The sequence below is a fragment of the Podarcis bocagei genome (genome assembly GCF_964188305.1).
Source record: "Podarcis bocagei genome assembly, contig: HAP1_SCAFFOLD_44, whole genome shotgun sequence".
Lineage (NCBI taxonomy): Eukaryota > Metazoa > Chordata > Lepidosauria > Squamata > Lacertidae > Podarcis > Podarcis bocagei.
In genome coordinates, this window is record NW_027670336.1 from 805447 (window position 1) to 824418 (window position 18972).

The following is an 18972-nucleotide window of genomic DNA, read 5'->3' on the forward strand; positions in this document are numbered from 1 at the left end:
TGGAAGAAATTTAAAGATTATTTGCAGAAGCACTGCAAAATTAAGGAAAGTTAAAGTGATGCTGGATGGAAAATAAGTGGTATTGGTTAAAAGTTTTTTAAAGTGTATGCAAGTATAGATTGTTAATACTTAGAAATATATATTTACAATAGGTGATGACGCAGAGTTATGAAAAATGACAGAGGGTAAGGATTTGCTGAAAGGACTTTTTAAATGGGAATACAAAAGGGGAGGTGTGAGGGGGTCAAAGAACTAAGGTGATGAGATAAAGGAGATTGAAGGATGGAATTAATTTTAAACTTTAAACTTTTTATGTTTGTTTTCCTTTCTATCTATATCTAATCATTCCTTTTCTTTTATGTCTCTTTATTTTTTTTTAAATTGTTAGTTGTGTGAACTGTATTTTATAATTCTATGTGTGTTTCAAAAAATCTTAATAAATATTATAAAAAAGAGGAAAAAAAGAAAAAAAAGGGGGGGGGAAAGCTGCTTTGAAGCAAGGTTTCCCAAACTTGGGTCCCCAGGAGCTCCCGGACTACAGTTCCCATCATCCCTCCCTATTGGTCCTGCTAGCTAGGGATGATGGGAGCCGTAGTCCAAAACCAGCTGGAGCCCCAAGTTTGCTTTAAAGGGAAAATAGGCTGGCCCTGTGACACCCTCTGCTGGACAAAAGCACTGCCCCAGAATCTGAACCACCCCCAGTACTGCTACTTGGAATTTATAGATTGCAAAACAGAAGTTTGATTGGCACCTCAACCTATAGGGAACTTCCAGGTGCTTTCTATACCACCTAGAGTACCCACAGAATTGTGGCTTCTACTGGCAACAGACACAGGAGAACAAATGAAAGACAAACACAATGAGAGGGCAAAAACCTGGAAAGGGCCATACCAAATGGACATCCGGTGTGAAGAAGTCACTTTCCCCACTGCTGAACAATGCCACAGGTAGCTTCTGGGAAATTGAACTACGGGCTCAAAGTATTACTTTTTTAAAAAGTCACTGCCATTATAGGCATTGCAGGAGAAAGCTGGAGGTCGAGCAGGCCCAGGCTGTGCTGCGCCCAAGAGTGGGGGTGAAGGGAGAAGGGAGAAGTGAAGAAACAGGGAAAGCTTTTCCTTCCCGAAGTCTCCGGTGCGGCTCTGAATTTCACCTGGTCCAGAATTGTCCAGTGGAGCCACAGGATGTTTCCAAGGCTGTTTTCTGTGGCAACAAGATAACAAGGGAACTGGCAGAGACATGTCGTCACAGCATCATTTGGCTGCTGCTATGGCAACAGTGAAAAACTGCGACCAGGCCACGGGCTGAGCTGGGTGATTGATAGTGGGGCCAGTCACCACTTTATGCCATCGCCATCTAGTGATTTTTTGTGGAACTGCAAGGCTGTGAAAACTGGAAGAAGTGTAACTCTTGCAGATGGTTCCAAGCGCCAACTAATTATGTCTGGCTCTGTTTATTGTTCTTTTTTGCAGGCGGAGATTGAGGCCTATGTCGTTCCAGAGATGCAGTGCTGTTTGCTTTCTGTTTCCTCTCTTGTCCATGATGGGTTCAAAGTGTGTTTTGAAAATAATGTGTGTTCCATTTCCAGAGGTGGGCGACAACTGGTCAGTGTTGAGTGCAAAGACAGGCTGTTTGTGCTAGAAACATGTATTGCAGGTAAATGTCCCACTGAGGATGCACAAGCACAGTGTGCTAACGTTCCCATCCATGATGGGTGCCATCATGGCGTTTGGCACCAGAGAATGTCACATGTCAAGTGCGGGTATGTGAAGGGTGCAAAGAGGGGTGTAAGATGAAAGCATGTGACATACCTGGAATGCAGTGTGGAGTTGGGTGCTTAATGGGTTAACCTCTGGTATGCCCTGTACCTGGGAGAGGCTTCTACAGGAAGCCAAGACAGAAGTCACGTTATCTTTTTGTTCTGTGAGTTTGGTTTCACTTTTCCTCCAAGAGCGAGAGGAGAAAGATGCAATGGGTTTTAGCTCCGATGGACTTGTAATGCTGTGCTTGCAAATAAAGCTTTTAGCTTAGAGAAGCTGTCTGGACTATATTCACTCCCCTTTTCTCACACACGGAAGACGCTGCGTGTCTGCTATTTGTTTTTCTACCCGGGGTCATGCTTCTCAGAGTGTGCTCAAGAGGGAAGCATGGCTTGATGGAGAAAGCAATAAATCAGCAAATGCAGGGCCTTCAAGAAAGCCAAGGTTTAGACGTGCTCTTATCCTAGGTCTGACAGGGTAACCACAAAACCTTTTGAGCTAGTCCATGCAGACCTTTGGGGTCCTATGCCAGTTGCCAGTCTGGGTGGGGCAAATTTGTGCTATCTCTGGTGGATGATTATTCCAGAAATGGGTGGATTTTCTCTCTAAAGTACAAGTGAGAGGCCGCTGCTTTGGTGAAAGACTGGATAATGGCAGTAGAACTACAGTTCTCACTGCGGGTCAAGAGCTTTCAATCAGATCGCGGTGGAGAGTTCACCAGGTCTGCGTTGCAGAACTTCTGCCAGAAAAGCATACGCCACAGGTTGACTGTAGCAAATTCTCCTCAGGAGAATGGAGTTGCAGAATGCAGGTAGAGAACGCTGCAGGAGGCAACCGAAGCCATGCTCTTTGACACAGGGTTGCCCCAGCAGTTTTGGGTGGAAGCGTGGAAATCTGTGTCCTTCACTCTGAACCTTTCTTACAGTTCTGTAGTAGGGGACACGCCCTATTTTCTGCTGCACGGCAAGAAGCCCAAGGTGCATTTCTTCTTTTTTCCCTACAATCCCTAACAATAATGCTTCAGGCTTTTTTACAAAAGTTAATTGGAACATTTTCTTCAACTCATTGTATATCATTTCCCAGAATTTTTTTATTTTATTACAATCCCACCACATATGGTAAAAAGTCCCTTCTTTTTCCCTACATTTCCAACATATATTTGAGCCGGTTTTATACATTCTTCCTATCTGCACTGGTGATATATACCATCTATACATCATTTTCATGTAATTTTCTTTCAGCAAAGAGCAGTCTTTAAATTTTAAATCAGTTTTCCACAATCTTCCCCAATCTTCAAACATTATATTATGACCTATATCTTGTGCCCATTTAATCATGACTGATTTCACCTCTTCATCTTTTGTTTCCCATTCTAGCAGAATACTATATGCACCTTTCAGCAACTTCCTTTTCCCTTCTATGACTTCCTTTTGAAATCTAGATGTCGTGTAGCGAAATCCTTTCTTATTGTCTTCTTTGTATATTTCATGTAGTTGCCGATAGCGTAACTAACTCTGAAAGTGGTCTTTTATTTCCTTGTAATCTCTTCGTTTCCATTTTCCTTCTTGATTCTTTAAAAAGTCATCATATGTAAGCCACTTTCCTTTCTTTCCAAGCATTTTGAGCAGTAAAACTTCATGTGTTGAAAGCCACTAAGGGGTCTTCTGTTCTAACATATCTTTATACAGTGGTACCTCAGGTTACATACGCTTCAGGTTACACACGCTTCAGGTTACACAGTCCGCTAACCCAGAAATAGTGCTTCAGGTTAAGAACTTTGCTTCAGGATGAGAACAGAAATCGGGCCCCAGTGGCGCAGCAGCAGCAGGAGGCCCCATTAGCTAAAGTGGTACCTCAGGTTAAGAACAGTTTCAGGTTAAGAACGGACCTCTGGAACGAATTAAGTACTTAACCTGGGGTACCACTGTATCTTTCCCATATGCTCATTAGTGATTTCCTAATTATATGGTTATAAAAACTTTTATGTACCTTCCCTTTCCCATGCCATAAATATGCGTGCCAGCCAAATCTATTGGCATGTCCTTCCAATTCTAATGCTTCTTGCTTTTCCAACTTCACCCAGTCCCTAATCCATACCAGGCATTCAGCTTCATAATATAATGAAAGGTCTGGGAGGGCAAAACCACCTCTGTCTTTTATGCCTGTAAGTATCTTGTGGTTTATCCTTGGCCTTTTGCCACCCCCCACCCCCGATAAACTTGGAAATTTCTTTCTGCCATTTTTTGAAACATTCATCTTTCACAATTACTGGGACTGATTGAAAGAGGAATCGCATTTTTGGCAGAACATTCATTTTAACCACATAAATTGATTAATCTAAATACTGGACTACGCAATAGCCTGATGTATTAGAAAGCTTAAAATGCATGAGAATCCTCCATTGGGGTGTAGGCAATAAGACATTATACATTGAACATAAAAGCAATTATACACAAAAATTGGGTCCCCCCCCTTTGTGGAAATACCATACTGTCAGACACATGTTAGCATTCCTACATAATATCACACAATACACCACGTACTAATTAAATATCAGTTGCCTATCTTGAGGCAACTGTGATCTTTTACATATCTTTTCAATCCTGGGGCCCAGAGTCTTGAGGTTTAAGAGGTGAGAGAATGTGCTTGCAATTCAACTTTTTCCCCTTTGTCAGCCCCCTCCCTGTCAGTCTATATCCTTTGGAAAGAGATAGCTGTGGCCACTCTCGTGTCTTTTGTTGTTGTTGCTGCAGGTAATAAATAGTCTTGTGGTCACGAGGAATTGGGCTGAGGGTTTTCCATCGTTGGGTCTGGGTTGACATCTGTAGAAGGGATATCCTGTAAGAGGGAGGGTGGGGCAGGACTTTTGGGATGTAAAGACACAGTTATAAAGGTAAGAGGTAAAAGCCAAAAAGGGGAGAATCTCCTTGAGTTTTCTTGGGAAGCCGCAAACAATAAAAATATTGGCGAGTTAAGCATTTTATTCATTTCAATATTATTATCACATTTCCATATAATTACAATTGTTATTATATGCTAAAAATACAAAAAAGAAAAAATATAAAAGGAAAACAAAAGTAAAAAAGATAGATTACCAGCTAATCAATTTTTTCCAGACAAAAAATAAATGGACTTGACAGAACAACAGCGTTTTTTTAAAAATATATATATAATAATATTATTAAATAATACAAAGATATCAAAACCACACAGATTGTTACTGGACTGGAACCTTAAGGACTAGGAGGTGATGGTGAAATGGGCACACGATTGTGGCTATCCAATGAAGATGAAAAATGGGGAAAATTATGAAAAAAGACTTAAAATTCACCACATGCCATCTGATTTTTAGATGGTACCTGACCCCATCCAAATCAGTCAAAATAAATAAATATCAGCAATAAATGTTGGAGATGCAGACAAAATGAGGGAACCTTATTCCACATGTGGTGGACATGTCCCCAAAGGTAAAATAAAATAAAATAAAGTAAATGCTATTTATTTTAAAGAAAACCAAAGCTTTCCTATTTGATATTCTAACAATAAGCATACCAAATGAAAATAAAAGAGTGTTTCTTTACACGACAACAGCAGCTAGGATGTTAATAGCAAAATACTGGAAAATGAGTTAATATCAACAAAAGATGAGTGGCAATTAAAGTTGTGCTGGTACCTTGAACTAGCCACAATGCCAGAACTTCCAAGAGACTGAGATCCACTCCCAGTAATAAAAATCCTGCCAGTGATCTACCCATTGTCTTCGCACAGAGTTCTTGAGCTTTTCTCAGGGAGCAGTGACCAGAGTTGTGGATCGACCAGTAGATCATTTAACAAATTAAAATTATATAAACAATTGTGCTATAAAAGTACATACCATATATGAAGTATCCAGATAATGGAACTTATAACACAGTGGTTTCTGCAGTGAACAATAAGTCTTACAATGTATATAGACAGGTGCAGCATTGATTTAAGCTACAGGTGACAGAAATCTGCAGCTGTAAGGTTTTCTTCTTTAAGTGACCCCTATAAAAAAACAAATGTAAAGCAAACTTTATCCATACACAGGTTTGTTAATTTGTTAAAATATGTTGAATTACAACATTATATTCATTTATATTACTTAGAATATGTACAACTAATGAAGCCCATGAGAGCGAAACAAGGCATTATTTCAGACATCCTGGTCAACACTGTGCAACTGTAATAGGCTCCAATTTGGACTTTATGAACATATGTGGAACAGAAACTAGCAGACATTTGGTCTTTTGAATGAACTGATTTACTGGGGACTTCCGTCTATATTATTGCACTTTATGTGTTGTTTATGTGCAAGATAAACCTTTGATATTGTGATAAGAATGTATAGAAGAGTATTGTTTATGTGAATCCACAGACTGTTATGTTTTGTGTGTTTCTACATTCCAGGAACAGCATTCCTGACCCAGATTTCCACAGGAAGTCCCTAAGATGATTCCCCTTTCAAGCAGGATATGTGAACCTAGACCAACATGCTCCTCCTCCTCTGGCAGACGGACAACCCCTTCTCCAAAGCCCCTCCCTCCCCCACTTCCCCATGGGGGTCCCCCACACCACCCATCACTCACCAGGATGGCTTTGGCCGTCTCCTGCTTGGAGCACTTCAGGGTTCGGAGCCCCCTGAGCTGAGCTGCCTGGCAGTTCTGGATCACCTCCGGCAGGTACAGCTGATCTTCCTCCAGCAGCTGAAAGGCAAAAGTCAGTTCCTCACGAAGGGAGGGCTTCTCCACCTCCGAGAGTGCAGAGTGGGGGGCAGGTCTGAGTCCCTGCTCTGGTTCTCTCCAATACTCACCTCTGAGCAACAGATGTGCAACCGCAGCACATCTGCAAAGAGAAGGACATGGGGACAGGTGAGTCCGTCCCTGAGCACCTGGCAAGGATATTACAAGAGTTTTCTCCTGGATTCCAAGTCCTACTGCAGGGGAGGAGGGACACCCCAGGCCTTGGGGGGCGGGTAATCCTGGCCTCCTTCAACCAGAATGTGGCTCCCCACACTAACGAAATGGTCAATATCCGGTTCCACTCCACCCTTTTGAAATTTAAATATCAAAACAGATCCCAACTTTCAGAGCATGTAAATCACAGGAGTGGAGAGACCGCTGTGCCACTCACAGAAATAGGACTATACTTCCTTCTCCCACCTTTAAAGTATACATAAGGAACCTCAACTCCTCTCTTCAAGCCAAAAGACAACACTTCCCCGTCCCCGGGCAAAACCCCTGGGCTTTCATTGGTAGAGCCGCCATCACGCCAGTGGCGTTTACCTCAGCGCGACGCAAGGACTGACTGAGCGGGCGGCGAGATGCTTTCAGCCTCGGACACTTGGCGGGTTCTGAAATGGCCGTGCAGGCCAGATTCAGGACCCTGGCAGGCTGGATTTGGCCCACGGGACATGGTTTGAGGACCCCTGGTCTACACTGACTGGGACATTCTGCATGCCAAGCAGATGCTTTAGGGCTCCCCTTATTTCCCTAGCCTTTCAATGTTATGCTATTAGCAACCGTGGAGATTCCACCTGCCTCTTTCGAAAGGAGAAAACTCACCTGATCAATTAATAATAATAATAATAATAATAACAATAACGATAACAATAATATATTTATACCCACCCACCTGGCTGGCTTCCCCAGCCACTCTGGGCGGCTTCCAACAAAATATTAAAATACAATAGTACATCAAATATTAAAAGCTTCCCTAGACATAAAAATAACAACAATCCATTTTCAGTCCATTGAATTAGCAATTAAGCATTTCTGGAAAGGGAAATGGCATACTTTTGTATATTAGCATAAAAATCATGCATAAGAAAGTATTACTCATTTATGATGAGAATAGGATTTATTTATTTTGAACTTTGCTGGGTTCCTCCTTGGCAGCCAGTGCGATTGTTTCAGCAGGGCTAGAACTCAGGACCCGCTGCCTTGAGGGACATCTAAGAGCAGTTGGGCAGGGAAAGGTCTCCCTTGGGAGGTGGTGGACTCTCCTTCCTTGGAGGTTTCTAAGCAGAGATCGGACGGCCATCTGCCATGGATGCTTTAGCTGAGATTCCTGCATTGCTGGGGGTTGGACTAGATGACCCTGGGATCCCCTCCTATCTCTCCACTCCTGAATTCTAGGAGGAGTTTCCTTGCCTCCTGCAAAGCCCTTTTCCCTGCAAGCTCTTCCTCTGGTTTCTGGCCAAGGGAGGGAGATGCTCAGAGTCCAGCCAAGAGCCTCACCCCCAAAAGGGTATCTGCCCCCTAAATCCATAAAAAATAATAAGAATCTGAGGTTCTGCCAAGCGAGAGAGGGCTGAGCTGGAGGGACTCGGCTTGGCAAGGGTTAAAGGGAAGTGAGCTGCCTTCCTAGAGAGGCCAGGAAGCAAGAGGGGGCCAGGTCCTCCAGAGCCAAGGCCCCTCCCTCCCCAGTCCTTCCCTTGCTTTGGGGTCTCTCCTGCAAGGGCTGCCTCGCTGTCCCCACCTGGGATCTGGTGAGTCTCCTCTCTCTCCCCCCAGAGGGTGCAGTGGGGAGACGGGGGGGGGGGTCCCAGGGCTGCAGCAGGGGAGGGTGCCTGGGGGGCCTGATCCGGGAGGGGCCAGGTCTGCCACGCTCTCCTTCCTGGAGATCAGAGGGTCCCAGACTCCCACGAAATTTCCCTTCTTTAAACAAAGGAGTCCCTGGGACTTTAACTCTGTGTGACATCGCTCAGCCTCATTGCGCAACAGAGGAAACATGTGCAAATGGTTTTCCAAAGCTGGACTAGGAGGTGGACTAGCCCCCCCCCCCAAAAAAGAAAACCCCACGTGGAGGAAGGAAAGGTGGGAGAGAAAGGCCAGGAACAAAGAGAGGGATCCCAGTCCATAGTCTGGCTGCTGCATTGCAAACCAGTTTCCCAGTCGTCTCCCAGGGCAGCTCCACACGGAGGCCACTGCAGCAATCCCCTCGCACCCAGAGCATGGCATCCCAGGACCACATCCTCTCTGTCCCAAAGGGATTGTTGCTGGCAAAGCAGCCGGAAATGGGCGCTGCTACTCACTGAGCCTCCTGGGACCTTGACATGAATGGCTGTGTGGGTGTTAAGCTATCTAGCAGAATAATAATAATAATAGTAAGAATAATAATAAATTACCCAGCTAAATATCAAGGTAGATGTCTTTGGCCTGCTCACTTGGCCCTCAGGGTGTTGATCAGATACATACCTGGCCCTCAGAGCAAAGAAAAAGGGACCCCACCCCAGGAGTCTGTCTGGAGAGCGGCAGAGAGTCCAAGTGCAAGAAAAGGAGACAGAAGCAGGGGGTGGGGGTGGGGGAGGAACTCCTGAGGACCCCCGGGTGAGGACCCCCACTAGAGCCAAGCATCCGTTTTTCACAAGATACACACGATTTGCTTGTCAGTCGGTTCTGACTTCATGTATTGACTGGAAGGCAGCAGAAACCAGGTTGATTAATCTCCCAGAAATCCCTTCAGTTGCCTCCACATTTTGCATTGCTAGAAGGCGAGAGACTTATTTCTTCTCCTCTTCCTCCTCTTTCTTTTCAAAAAGAAAGCTCACGGTCTGGGATGCGGTGCAGTCCAGCCCTGGTTCCCAGCAAGACTCATCCATGCTTGCTCAGGGAACCATTTCCCCCCCGTCCTACAAATTCTGTAACAGAACAATGTATTTGCTTTGTAGGATTTCCTTGAGCTTTTCATTAGGACAGACAGAACTTGTCAAAAGACCAAAGAGCTCCTTTTGATCTCTCAGAGGCTTCCTGAGAGCACAGATGGATGAGCGAGACTCAGCTGGCCCCGAAGCAGGAAGAGGCCATGCCAACCAAACTGGGAGCAGTGGGGGATTTTGGGAAAACCCAGTGCAGAAGATCCTGGGTGAGGAGGACACTGTCCGCTCAGAGGTGCAGAGCCAGCAGTTGAGGCAGTTCTGCTGCCAGGAGGCCAAAGGACCCCGAGAGGTTTGCAGCCGACTCTTTCACTTTTGCCACCAGTGGCTGAAGCCGGAAAGGCACACGAAAGCTGAGATGCTGGACCTGGTGATCTTGGAGCAGTTCCTGGCTGTCCTTCCCCCGGAGATGGAGAGCTGGGTGAGGGAATGCGGAGCGGAGACCAGTTCCCAGGCGGTGGCCCTGGCCGAAGGTTTCCTCCTGAGTCAGGCAGAGGAGAGAAAGCAGGTGAGAGAGACTTTCCTCAGGATACTCCCAAGGGGCTCCAAACAGGATAGAGAACATCCCATAATGGTCTGCTGCTGTCTCATCTGTTTTCTTGGAAATGATCTATGGAATGAGATCTCACACCCTTCAAGTCTTTGTCATTCTGTTTCTAACATTTCTCACCATTCTCTGTTTCGAATCCTTGTTTCTTTTTCAGGGAAAGGATCTCTTTGCAGAAATGGACTTGGATTCCTGTGAGGCAGAGAGGCCTCCGTTGGACACCAGAGAGAGGCCACTGGGTAAGGAGGAAGATGGTTTTTCTCTGTCTGGTCTCATTCTGTTGGTTTTCCAACTCATCTGGGGGTTCTTTTCATCTTGTTTTGGGGGGAGACAGTTGGGAACAAGGGTCCAGAGGAGGGGAGATGTATTTCTGCACAACTAACATATGAAATGGGCACAAACGTCCAAATGCTCTCAGCAGGTAAGGCTTTCTCAAAGGCCCATGTGTAGTTAGAGATGCCCTGTTTCACCTGTGAGAGAAGCCGGCACTCCTGGCGTCCTGTTTACCTTTTATCTCTTGCAGGTGACAGAGTGATCCCAGGAAGTCTTCCTAATCCATCTTTTCATGGGGGCAGAAGGGAAGCAGCGGCTGTGGAACCAGATAAGGTCAGGGGAAGTCAAAGGAAGTCAAAGTCAAAGGGGGAAGAGAGATTAGCCTGGGAAGAGGAGGTGTCAGAAGCTAAAGGGGTTACAGGCCTTAGTGAGCTGGGAGACACTGTGGCAGAATGCAGTGCAGAATCACAGGCAGAAGAGGAAGGAGGCAAGTGGGAGAGGAAGGTCGAGAGGCAGAGGTGAGTCAGGATAAGGAAGAGCCACCGGTGGCTCCCTCTCCTTTTGCCAGAAGCCACCCTCCCTGCTTCTCTCTCAGAGCCGGGAGATCCCCTGCAATGCAGAAATCTCTGCCAGATCATCCAAGACAGATGGCCATCCAACAGAGGCTTATTTGATTGCTAAATAGATCACTGAATGCTCAGATTGGTTTCTAAGCAGTGGACAAATGAGAACAAATAGTGGCCTGGATTCACCTAACCAGCCCCATTGGCTGCAAAATGGGACTTGCCCCCCATTCCTCCCCCTCTCCATGCCCCCATGAACCCCTTGAATCTGGCTCTAGGGCATTGGGAGGGAACTCCCCAGAACAGCTCACAAGGAGAGGAGAAAGTGGACCCTTTCATCAGGCAAACTGGAATTCTTGCGTAGGCAGAATGACTTGGAAAACACAAAGTGGAGTACCACCTATTTGCACAAAGACGAATTCCCATAATTAAAACTTAGAATAAAATAAGTATCCATAAATAAAATGTGCAGCAAAGCAATCCTATTGAAACAACTCCCCTGCGTGAGTGCCCGAGGGCCCTGCTCTTGCCACTCACCACCTGGCCCAGGGCGGGACCTGAAGCCTCATAAGGACGGTTGCTGCTGCTGCTGGCCAGGAGGAACTCGGAGCAGTGCAATGTTCTTTTTAAAATGTTTTTTTAAATTTTCTTTTTTCCTTTTTGATTACTTTTTTTTTGGGGGGGGTGGATGTTAAGACCAGAGCATGTCATTACAGAGGAGGCAGGTTTAGTCGTTGTTTGAGGACTATCCCTGCCTCCGGGTCTGGTCCTGACTGGACGGATATTAGAATCAGCAAGGGATACCCACATGACCTGGTGGCAGATAACTCATTCTGAAGCTAACCGGACACGGGTTAGAGCTCAATGTCGAGCCTACCAAGTGGCAGTAGCAATGGCGAAGAAGACTTTCTTCACCGCCTCAATTGCATCTGCGGAAAACAGCAGCAGGAGACTTTTTCAGGTGATTTGCAATTTAGCGGAACCACTTGCTACATTGGGGCCCAGTATGGGCCACATGATCTCCTGCAATGATTTTGCAAAGTTTTTTTGCAGATAAAGTCGCTTAGATTCAGGAACAGGTAGACTCCACCGTGGGAGCAGGGCCGGGGCAGGAGAGTGCTAGTGTCCTGTCTAGTCAAGTTGCGTGGGATCAATTCCAATCTGTTACCTCTGAGGATGTGGACAGGCTGCTTGGACGAGAGAAACCAACCACCTGTCTCCTTGATCCTTGCCCATCGTGGCTTATAAAAGCTAGCCGGGAAGGGCTGGGCGATGGGCTTCGCGGGGTCGTGAATGCTTCTCTCTGTGAGGGAGCCTTCCCAGACCCGCTGAAAGAGGCGGTCATTAAACCGCTTCTTAAAAAACCATCTTTAGATGCTGCCAATATGGCTAACTATCGCCCAGTCTCAAATCTTCCATTCTTGGGCAAGGTGATTGAGCGAGTGGTTGCTGAACAACTCCAGGCATGCCTGGAAGAAGCGGACCATTTGGATCCCTTCCAGTCGGGATTCAGGCCTCATCATGGGACTGAAACTGCCTTGGTCGCACTGGTCGATGATCTCCGGCGGGCTAGGGACAAAGGTGAGAGTTGTTTCCTAGTTCTGCTGGATCTCTCAGCGGCTTTTGATACCGTCGACCATAACATCCTTCTGGACCATCTTGAGGGGCTGGGAGCTGGGGGCACTGTCATACAGTGGTTCCGCTCCTTCCTCCTGGGCCGTGTTCAGAAAGTGGTGGTGGGGGATGAGTGTTCAGACCCCTGGGCTCTCACTTGTGGGGTGCCTCAGGGTTCTGTCTTCTCCCCCATGCTTTTCAACATCTACATGCAGCCGCTGGGAGAGATCATCAGGGGGTTTGGGCTGGGTGTTCATCAGTATGTGGATGACACCCAACTCTACCTCTCTTTCAAATCGGAACCAGTGAAGGCGGTGAAAGTCCTGTGTGAGTGTCTGGAGGCAGTTGGAGGATGGATGGCGGCTAACAGATTGAGGTTGAATCCTGACAAGACAGAAGTACTGTTTTGGGGGGACAAGAGGCAGGCAGGTGTGGGGGACTCCCTGGTCCTGAATGGGGTAACTGTGCCCCTGAAGGACCAGGTGCGCAGCCTAGGAGTCATTCTGGACTCGCAGCTGTCCATGGAGGCACAGGTCAATTGTGTGTCCAGGGCAGCTGTTTATTAGCTCCATCTGTTACGCAGGCTGAGACCCTACCTGCCCGCAGACTGTCTCACCAGAGTGGTGCATGCTCTGGTTATCTCTCGCTTGGAGTACTGCAATGCGCTCTATGTGGGCCTATCTTTGTTTTTTGTTTTTTTAAATGATATTTATTATAAGTTTAAAAATTGCAGAAAAAAGAAGAAAAGAAGACCACAAAAATTACAATACATAAAAAAGTAAAACATAAAAACCAATAAGCTAAATCCTTCGAAGACAGAGGTCCTCTGGCTGGGACGGGGCGATATGGGATGGGGGGGGCAACTCCCATCTCTTGCGGGGGCGCAATTAGTGCCAGCACCGTCCATTAAGAGTTTGGGTGTAATCTTTGACACCTCCCTTTCCATGGAGGCGCAGATTTCAGCTATAACAAAGGCGGCATTTTTCCATCTCCGCCAAGCTAAGCAGTTGGCTCCTTACCTCTCTCGCCCTGACCTAGCCACTGTGATCCAGGCGACGGTCACCTCCAGACTGGATTATTGTAACTCGCTCTACGTGGGGCTGCCCTTGAGACTGACCCAGAAACTCCAGCGGGTGCAGAATGCCGCGGTGAGACTCCTTACGGGGTCTTCGCTGCGAGATCACATTCACCCGGTGCTATACCAGCTGCACTGGCTCCCAGTGGAGTACAGGATCAGGTTTAAGGTGCTGGTTTTAACCTTTAAAGCCCTATACGGCCTAGGACCCTCGTACCTACGGGACCGCCTCTCCTGGTATGCCCCACAGAGAAACTTACGGTCTTCAAATAAAAACATCTTGAAGGTCCCAGGCCACAGAGAAGTTAGGCTGGCCTCAACTGGAGCCAGGGCTTTTTCGGCTGTGGCTCCGATCTGGTGGAATACTCTGTCACAAGAGACTAGGGCCCTGCGGGACTTGACATCTTTCCGCAGGGCCTGCAAGACAGAGCTGTTCCACCAGGCCTTTGGCCAGGGCACAGCCTGACTCCCTCCCTTGGCAATCTTCGCGGAGCTCTGGCCCAATGGTTGCCAGTGGCTTGAATTAATTAATTTTATAATGAATGATTTTAGAATGTTGTTTATGCTGTACTTTTGTACTGTTTTATTGTTGTTAGCTGCCCTGAGCCCGGCTTCGGCTGGGGAGGGCGGGATATAAATAAAACTACTACTTCTTCTTCTTCTTCTTCTTCTTCTTATTCTTATTATTATTATTATTATTATTATTATTATTTTATTATTATTAAACAATACAGCAAAAAAGAACAATAACATTAAAACACACATCCAATATTCCATATCTTTATCTTTCATTTGCTTGTTTCATCGACCTCCTCACACCTCCCTTTCTGTATTCTAGTTTAATTAATTGTTTCAGCTAATTCTTTCCATCTTTCTCAATTTTGTTGAATAATTTATCTTAACGGTCTAAACCTATTAATTAACTCAGCAAATCCTTTCCATCTTTCACTATATTCTGTCATTCAGTTTACCTTAATTTATTTTAACCTTATCTTACCATAAAATACCTTAAAACTTAATACTTATATATACATAACTCATTATATCATTTCTACTAAAGCCAAATAGTTTCATTCCAACATTTTTCCTAACACTTATTAATTTTACACTAATTCCCAAATAAATTTTTAAGAGCTTTCTTCCAATCTTCATCCAGCGTCTCTTCTTCCTGGTCTCGGGTTATGTCAGTCCTTACTGTCCGTTCCATCTAGTCCATCAACCTGGTGATCTTATGTCCAGGGCTCTTAAGTCTTTTCCATGTCCCTTCTGCAGATCTTCTTCTTGTTTATACCTGCACTTTACCTTGTCTTTTGTTGATCTTTTTCTTAATTTCTTTTCTTTCTCATTGAGGAGTAGGTCTCGGGGAGACTCCAACCCAAGAATATCTCCGTCTCCCCTCCATAGATCAGCCCATTCTCCACAGTCAACACTGTAGTCCAGAAAGTATTTAAAAGCATGTTTCAAAATCCCTCCACAACTCCAGACCCCCCCCCCCTGGCCCTATGTGGGCCTATCTTTGAAGGTGACCCGGAAACTACAACTAATCCAAAATGCGGCAGCTAGACTGATGACTGGGAGTGGCCGAGACCACATAACACTGGTCCTGAAAGACCTGCATTGGCTCCCAGTATGTTTCCGAGCACAATTCAAAGTGTTGGTGCTGACCTTTAGAGCCCTAAATGGCCTTGGTCCAGTATACCTGAAGGAGCGTCTCCACCTCCATCGTTCTGCCCAGACACTGAGGTCCAGTGCTGAGGGCCTTCTGGCGGTTCCCTCGCTGCAAGAAGCCAAGTTACAGGGAACCAGGCAGAGGGCCTTCTTGGTAGTGGCACCTGCCCTGTGGAATGCCCTCCCACCAGATGTCAAAGAGAAAAATAACTACCAAACTTTTAGAAGACATCTAAAGGCAGCCCAATTTAGGGAATCTTTTAATGTTGAATAGATTATTGTATTTTAGTGTTTTGTTGGAAGCCGCCCAAAGTTCTGGCTGGGGAAACCCAGCCAGATGGGCAGGGTATAAATAAATAAATTAATTCTTATTCTTATTCTTATTAACAGGAAAGAAACAATATAGCATTGTGTAGCAGATCAATTTCTGCTGTCTCAGAGGAGGACATTTCCCTTTTTCTTTTAGGGTCCAGTGTGCTTTGAAGATGTTGCTGTTCGTTTCACGGACAAGGAGTGGGTGTTGCTGGATCCTGACCAGAGAGCTCTGCATAAGGACGTCATGGAAGAGAATTGTGGGATATTGGCCTCTCTTGGTAAGGCTCCCTGTGGGATCATCATATCTGCCTGGAAATTCAAAAAATACCTCTATGGACCAACCTCATACATTTTCACAGAGCTCAACAGAACCCCCTATAACACCTGGGAACCTAACACCCCCACAAGAAAGAGTAAATTTCAGTTTTTTCTTTGAACAATCTTCCTCAAATTATTCCTTTTACTACCACTATTGGGCTGGTCTCAACTTCCCAGGCCATCTTCACTGTCAGCTTCAGAATTGTTAGAAAAGCTAAGTAGCTTCAGGTTTTTGTTTTTGCTCCTTTCAGTCTTGGGTTGACCAAAGAGACGACTGGCAGCGAAGCTCAGGTGCTGCCAGCCAGAGAAGAAGCAGGCCTAGGGAGAGGAGAGTTAGCAGCGGAAGGCAGAGAGGAGCGGGAGATCAACTGTCATCTGAGTTCTGAACAAAGGGGAGAAGAAAAAGAGAGACAGAGTGACAGACAGCTGTGTGAGAGCTACAGGAGTGAGTCAGACGCTGGAATGCAGGAAGGTCTCAGAGGTCTGAAAACTGGTTGAGACAGGCAAAAGATACTGGAAGAGAAGGTGGGGTCATCCGTGCTGGGGAAGGGGGAGGAGCTCAGTCCGGGCAACTCCATCTTGTGGGGAGGACGATGAGTAGAGGAGCTCCGTCCAAGTTTGTTGTTTCAGCAATAAATCTGAAATTATTAACAGCCAGAGTCGTCTCACGTTTGTGGGAGAGACCAAGCCATAACAAGGACTGACATTAGAGATGGAGGGGATGCCATGACTGGGCCAAACAAAATCCATCCCAGAGAAGAGCTAGGCTTATGGAATCTCAGGTAGTAGTAGCAGTGATGAGGATGAGGATGATACAGTGGTACCTCGGTTTACAAACTTAATTTTTTCCAGAACAGGTAGCACTGTAGTAGTAATAATTTTTTGTAATGGCTTGGCTCTCCCACAGAAGCGAAACACTGGCAGTAATTATCTCGGGTTTATTGCTCAAACACATAAATCACTCCGGAGCTCCTTCACTCCGTGTCTGACTTCAAGTTTGCAGTTGCCAAGTCTAAACTCCGCCCCTTCCTCTTCTTCCAAGAGGGGGAAAAACCCTTTCGCTTCTGCTCTTTCCCCCTCCTCTCACTGACCTTTTTGCGCCTTCGAGTTTTTGGGCTAGCTATTCCTGGCCTCTCCCCTTCTGTCTCTGAGCTAAGATTCGTATTTTGTGGATCTTTGCTATCTGCTGCCTTCTCCCTGTTCTCTGAAGCTCTGCCACTCGGCTGCCCCTCCTCCCTCTCACATTCTGGCTCACATTCCAGTGTCCTTATCTCTCTTTGCCTGCTTTCATACATTCCAGCCTCTGTCAGCTCCGGAACAAAGCTGACATTTTTATTTCTACCCTGCCCATCTGACTGGATTGCCCCAGCCACTCTGGGCAGCTTCCAACACATATATAAACATGAAACATGAATAATAATATTCTGATGCCATATAAAAAGAACATTAACTTAAAATGAGCAACTTATACTGGTGGCCAAAATTGTGGAAACCTGTGAAAAGTGTATTTCTGAGGTTTGATGGCTCATAACACCACTTTTGTGTGGACTAATACCATAAAATTATATATCAATGGAAAGATAATTTAATGAAGAATGCAATGTAATGACTTTTATGAAGGAGTATTTATTGGAACAGCAGACATAAAGAAAAAACGTGAAACCTTTGGTAACCATTGGTAACCTTTAGCTTTAATTACGGCCTCACAACGCCTTCCCATGAAGTGAACCAAATTTTTAGTTCTGCCCCTGTAAGAATGTGAAACCAAGACTGAATTATTGCCTCTGTTAATTGGGCTTTATTGCTGGATTGCTTCTAACAAAGAATTTTCTTTAGTTGGCTCCATAGATTTCTGATTGGGTTAATGTTTGGGCTATTCCCAGGCCCTTACGGCAGTGGAGTAGGATTATCTTGAAAGCACCATTTGCACACAGCAGCAACATGACATGGAGCCGAATCTTGTTGAAATAGAAAAATAAATAAATAAATATGTTTCAGTATCTCTGAAAGATCACCTGCGGAACACTTCAGTTTGGGCTAAAGTATTTCATTTATGTATTCTGGGGCATTTACATTCCCATTAATGACACAAATTCTGCCCACACCTTTTGCTGCCATACAACCCCAAATCATCATACTATCTGGGTGTTTCACGGTCAGTGTAATGCAAATAGGATGTAAATCTTCTCTGATTCTTCTCCTCGCGTATTTCATGCCATCACTACCAAGCAAGGAGATTTGGCTCTCATCCCTCCAAATAACACTGTCCCATTGTTCCACTGTCCAGTTAACAAGGGTTTAGTCATGGCGTGGTGTAGTGGTTAAGAGCCGTAGACTCGTAATTTGGTGAACCGGGTTCGCGTCTCCACTCCTCCACATGCAGCTGCTGAGTGACCTTGGGCCAGTCACACTTCTTTGAAGTCTCTCAGCCCCACTCACCTCACAGAGTGTTTGTTGTGGGGGAGGAAGGGAAAGGAGATTGTTAGCCGCTTTGAGACTCCTGAAGGGGAGTGAAAGGTGGGATATTGTAGTGGTTGGGAGTTACTCGTGCGTAATCCTGCCCCGTTTGAGCATCGGATTGCCTGGTTAAACCCTCCGGACTGCACAGCCCATCTCAGCGTGGCTGCCCTTAGTCACTCGTAGAATCTGTCTGTGGGCATTTCTTAAAGCGCTGCCAACATAAGAGTAGTTTGACGCCTAAGCGTCTCCGCCTCTCACTGCGCGGGAGTCTCCTGCGCAGGGTGGGCGTGGGCAGCGGGGTGCTTGGGCTCTCCTCACTAACTTCCAACGAAGAGTCCTGGAGCCCCTGCACCTCCCTGTCCCGTTGCTCTCCTGGATCCCTGGTGTTACACTCATTCTCTTCCCCTCTTTCCCAGCTGAGTCTCCCCCTAGCGCTGGGACCTTCTCCTGCAGAATCAGAGACCCTCTCCTTCTCCCGTGCCTCTGATGTCAGTTCCCTGACAGATATCAAATCCAAACTCTCCTCCTCCTTCTCCTCCTCCTCCTCCTCCTCCTCCTCCTCCTCCTCCTATCTTTTCAAGCTTTGCTTGAGAGATAGCAATGGCTTTTTCATTAGAACTCTAACATTTAGACCAGTCCTTGCACTCAACTTCACATTACATTGCGCCATGTCATCTTGTATACACCTAGATAATATTCTTCTG

At 45.9% G+C, this 18972-nt stretch overlaps 2 protein-coding genes and 1 long non-coding RNA gene across 6 annotated transcripts in view; 2 read left to right on the plus strand and 1 right to left on the minus strand.

The window, feature by feature from the left end:
- The window catches only part of LOC308579481 (uncharacterized protein), a 36530-nt gene that overhangs the window by 14809 nt on the left and 2749 nt on the right, over nucleotides 1-18972 (plus strand). Inside the window, exons 1-5 of one of the 3 annotated variants that reach the window (XM_081214035.1) lie at nucleotides 8106-8268; nucleotides 9451-9943; nucleotides 10140-10221; nucleotides 10506-10588; nucleotides 15642-15768. In XM_081214035.1, coding sequence (XP_081070161.1) covers nucleotides 9542-9943; nucleotides 10140-10221; nucleotides 10506-10588; nucleotides 15642-15768 — 694 coding nt within the window. In that variant the 5' untranslated portion in view covers nucleotides 8106-8268; nucleotides 9451-9541. Of the gene's footprint in view, nucleotides 1-8105; nucleotides 8269-9450; nucleotides 9944-10139; nucleotides 10222-10505; nucleotides 10589-15641; nucleotides 15769-18972 lie in introns of those variants that run through there. The other 2 variants (XM_081214034.1, XM_081214036.1) reach the window with 2 other exon arrangements.
- Nucleotides 11868-18972, plus strand: part of LOC308579482 (uncharacterized protein) — a gene marked incomplete at its 5' end in the record, with an annotated part of 47044 nt that continues 39939 nt past the window's right edge. For both annotated transcript variants that reach the window (XM_081214048.1, XM_081214047.1), the window contains one exon: nucleotides 11868-12399. In XM_081214048.1, the coding sequence (XP_081070174.1) occupies nucleotides 12340-12399 (60 nt within the window). The remainder of the gene's footprint in view (nucleotides 12400-18972) is intronic.
- Nucleotides 12406-17258, minus strand: LOC308579493. Its single transcript, XR_014004503.1, has 3 exons — nucleotides 16900-17258; nucleotides 14240-15799; nucleotides 12406-13239 (listed from the first exon to the last, which is right to left on the minus strand). It is a non-coding gene; the product is annotated as an uncharacterized lncRNA (long non-coding RNA).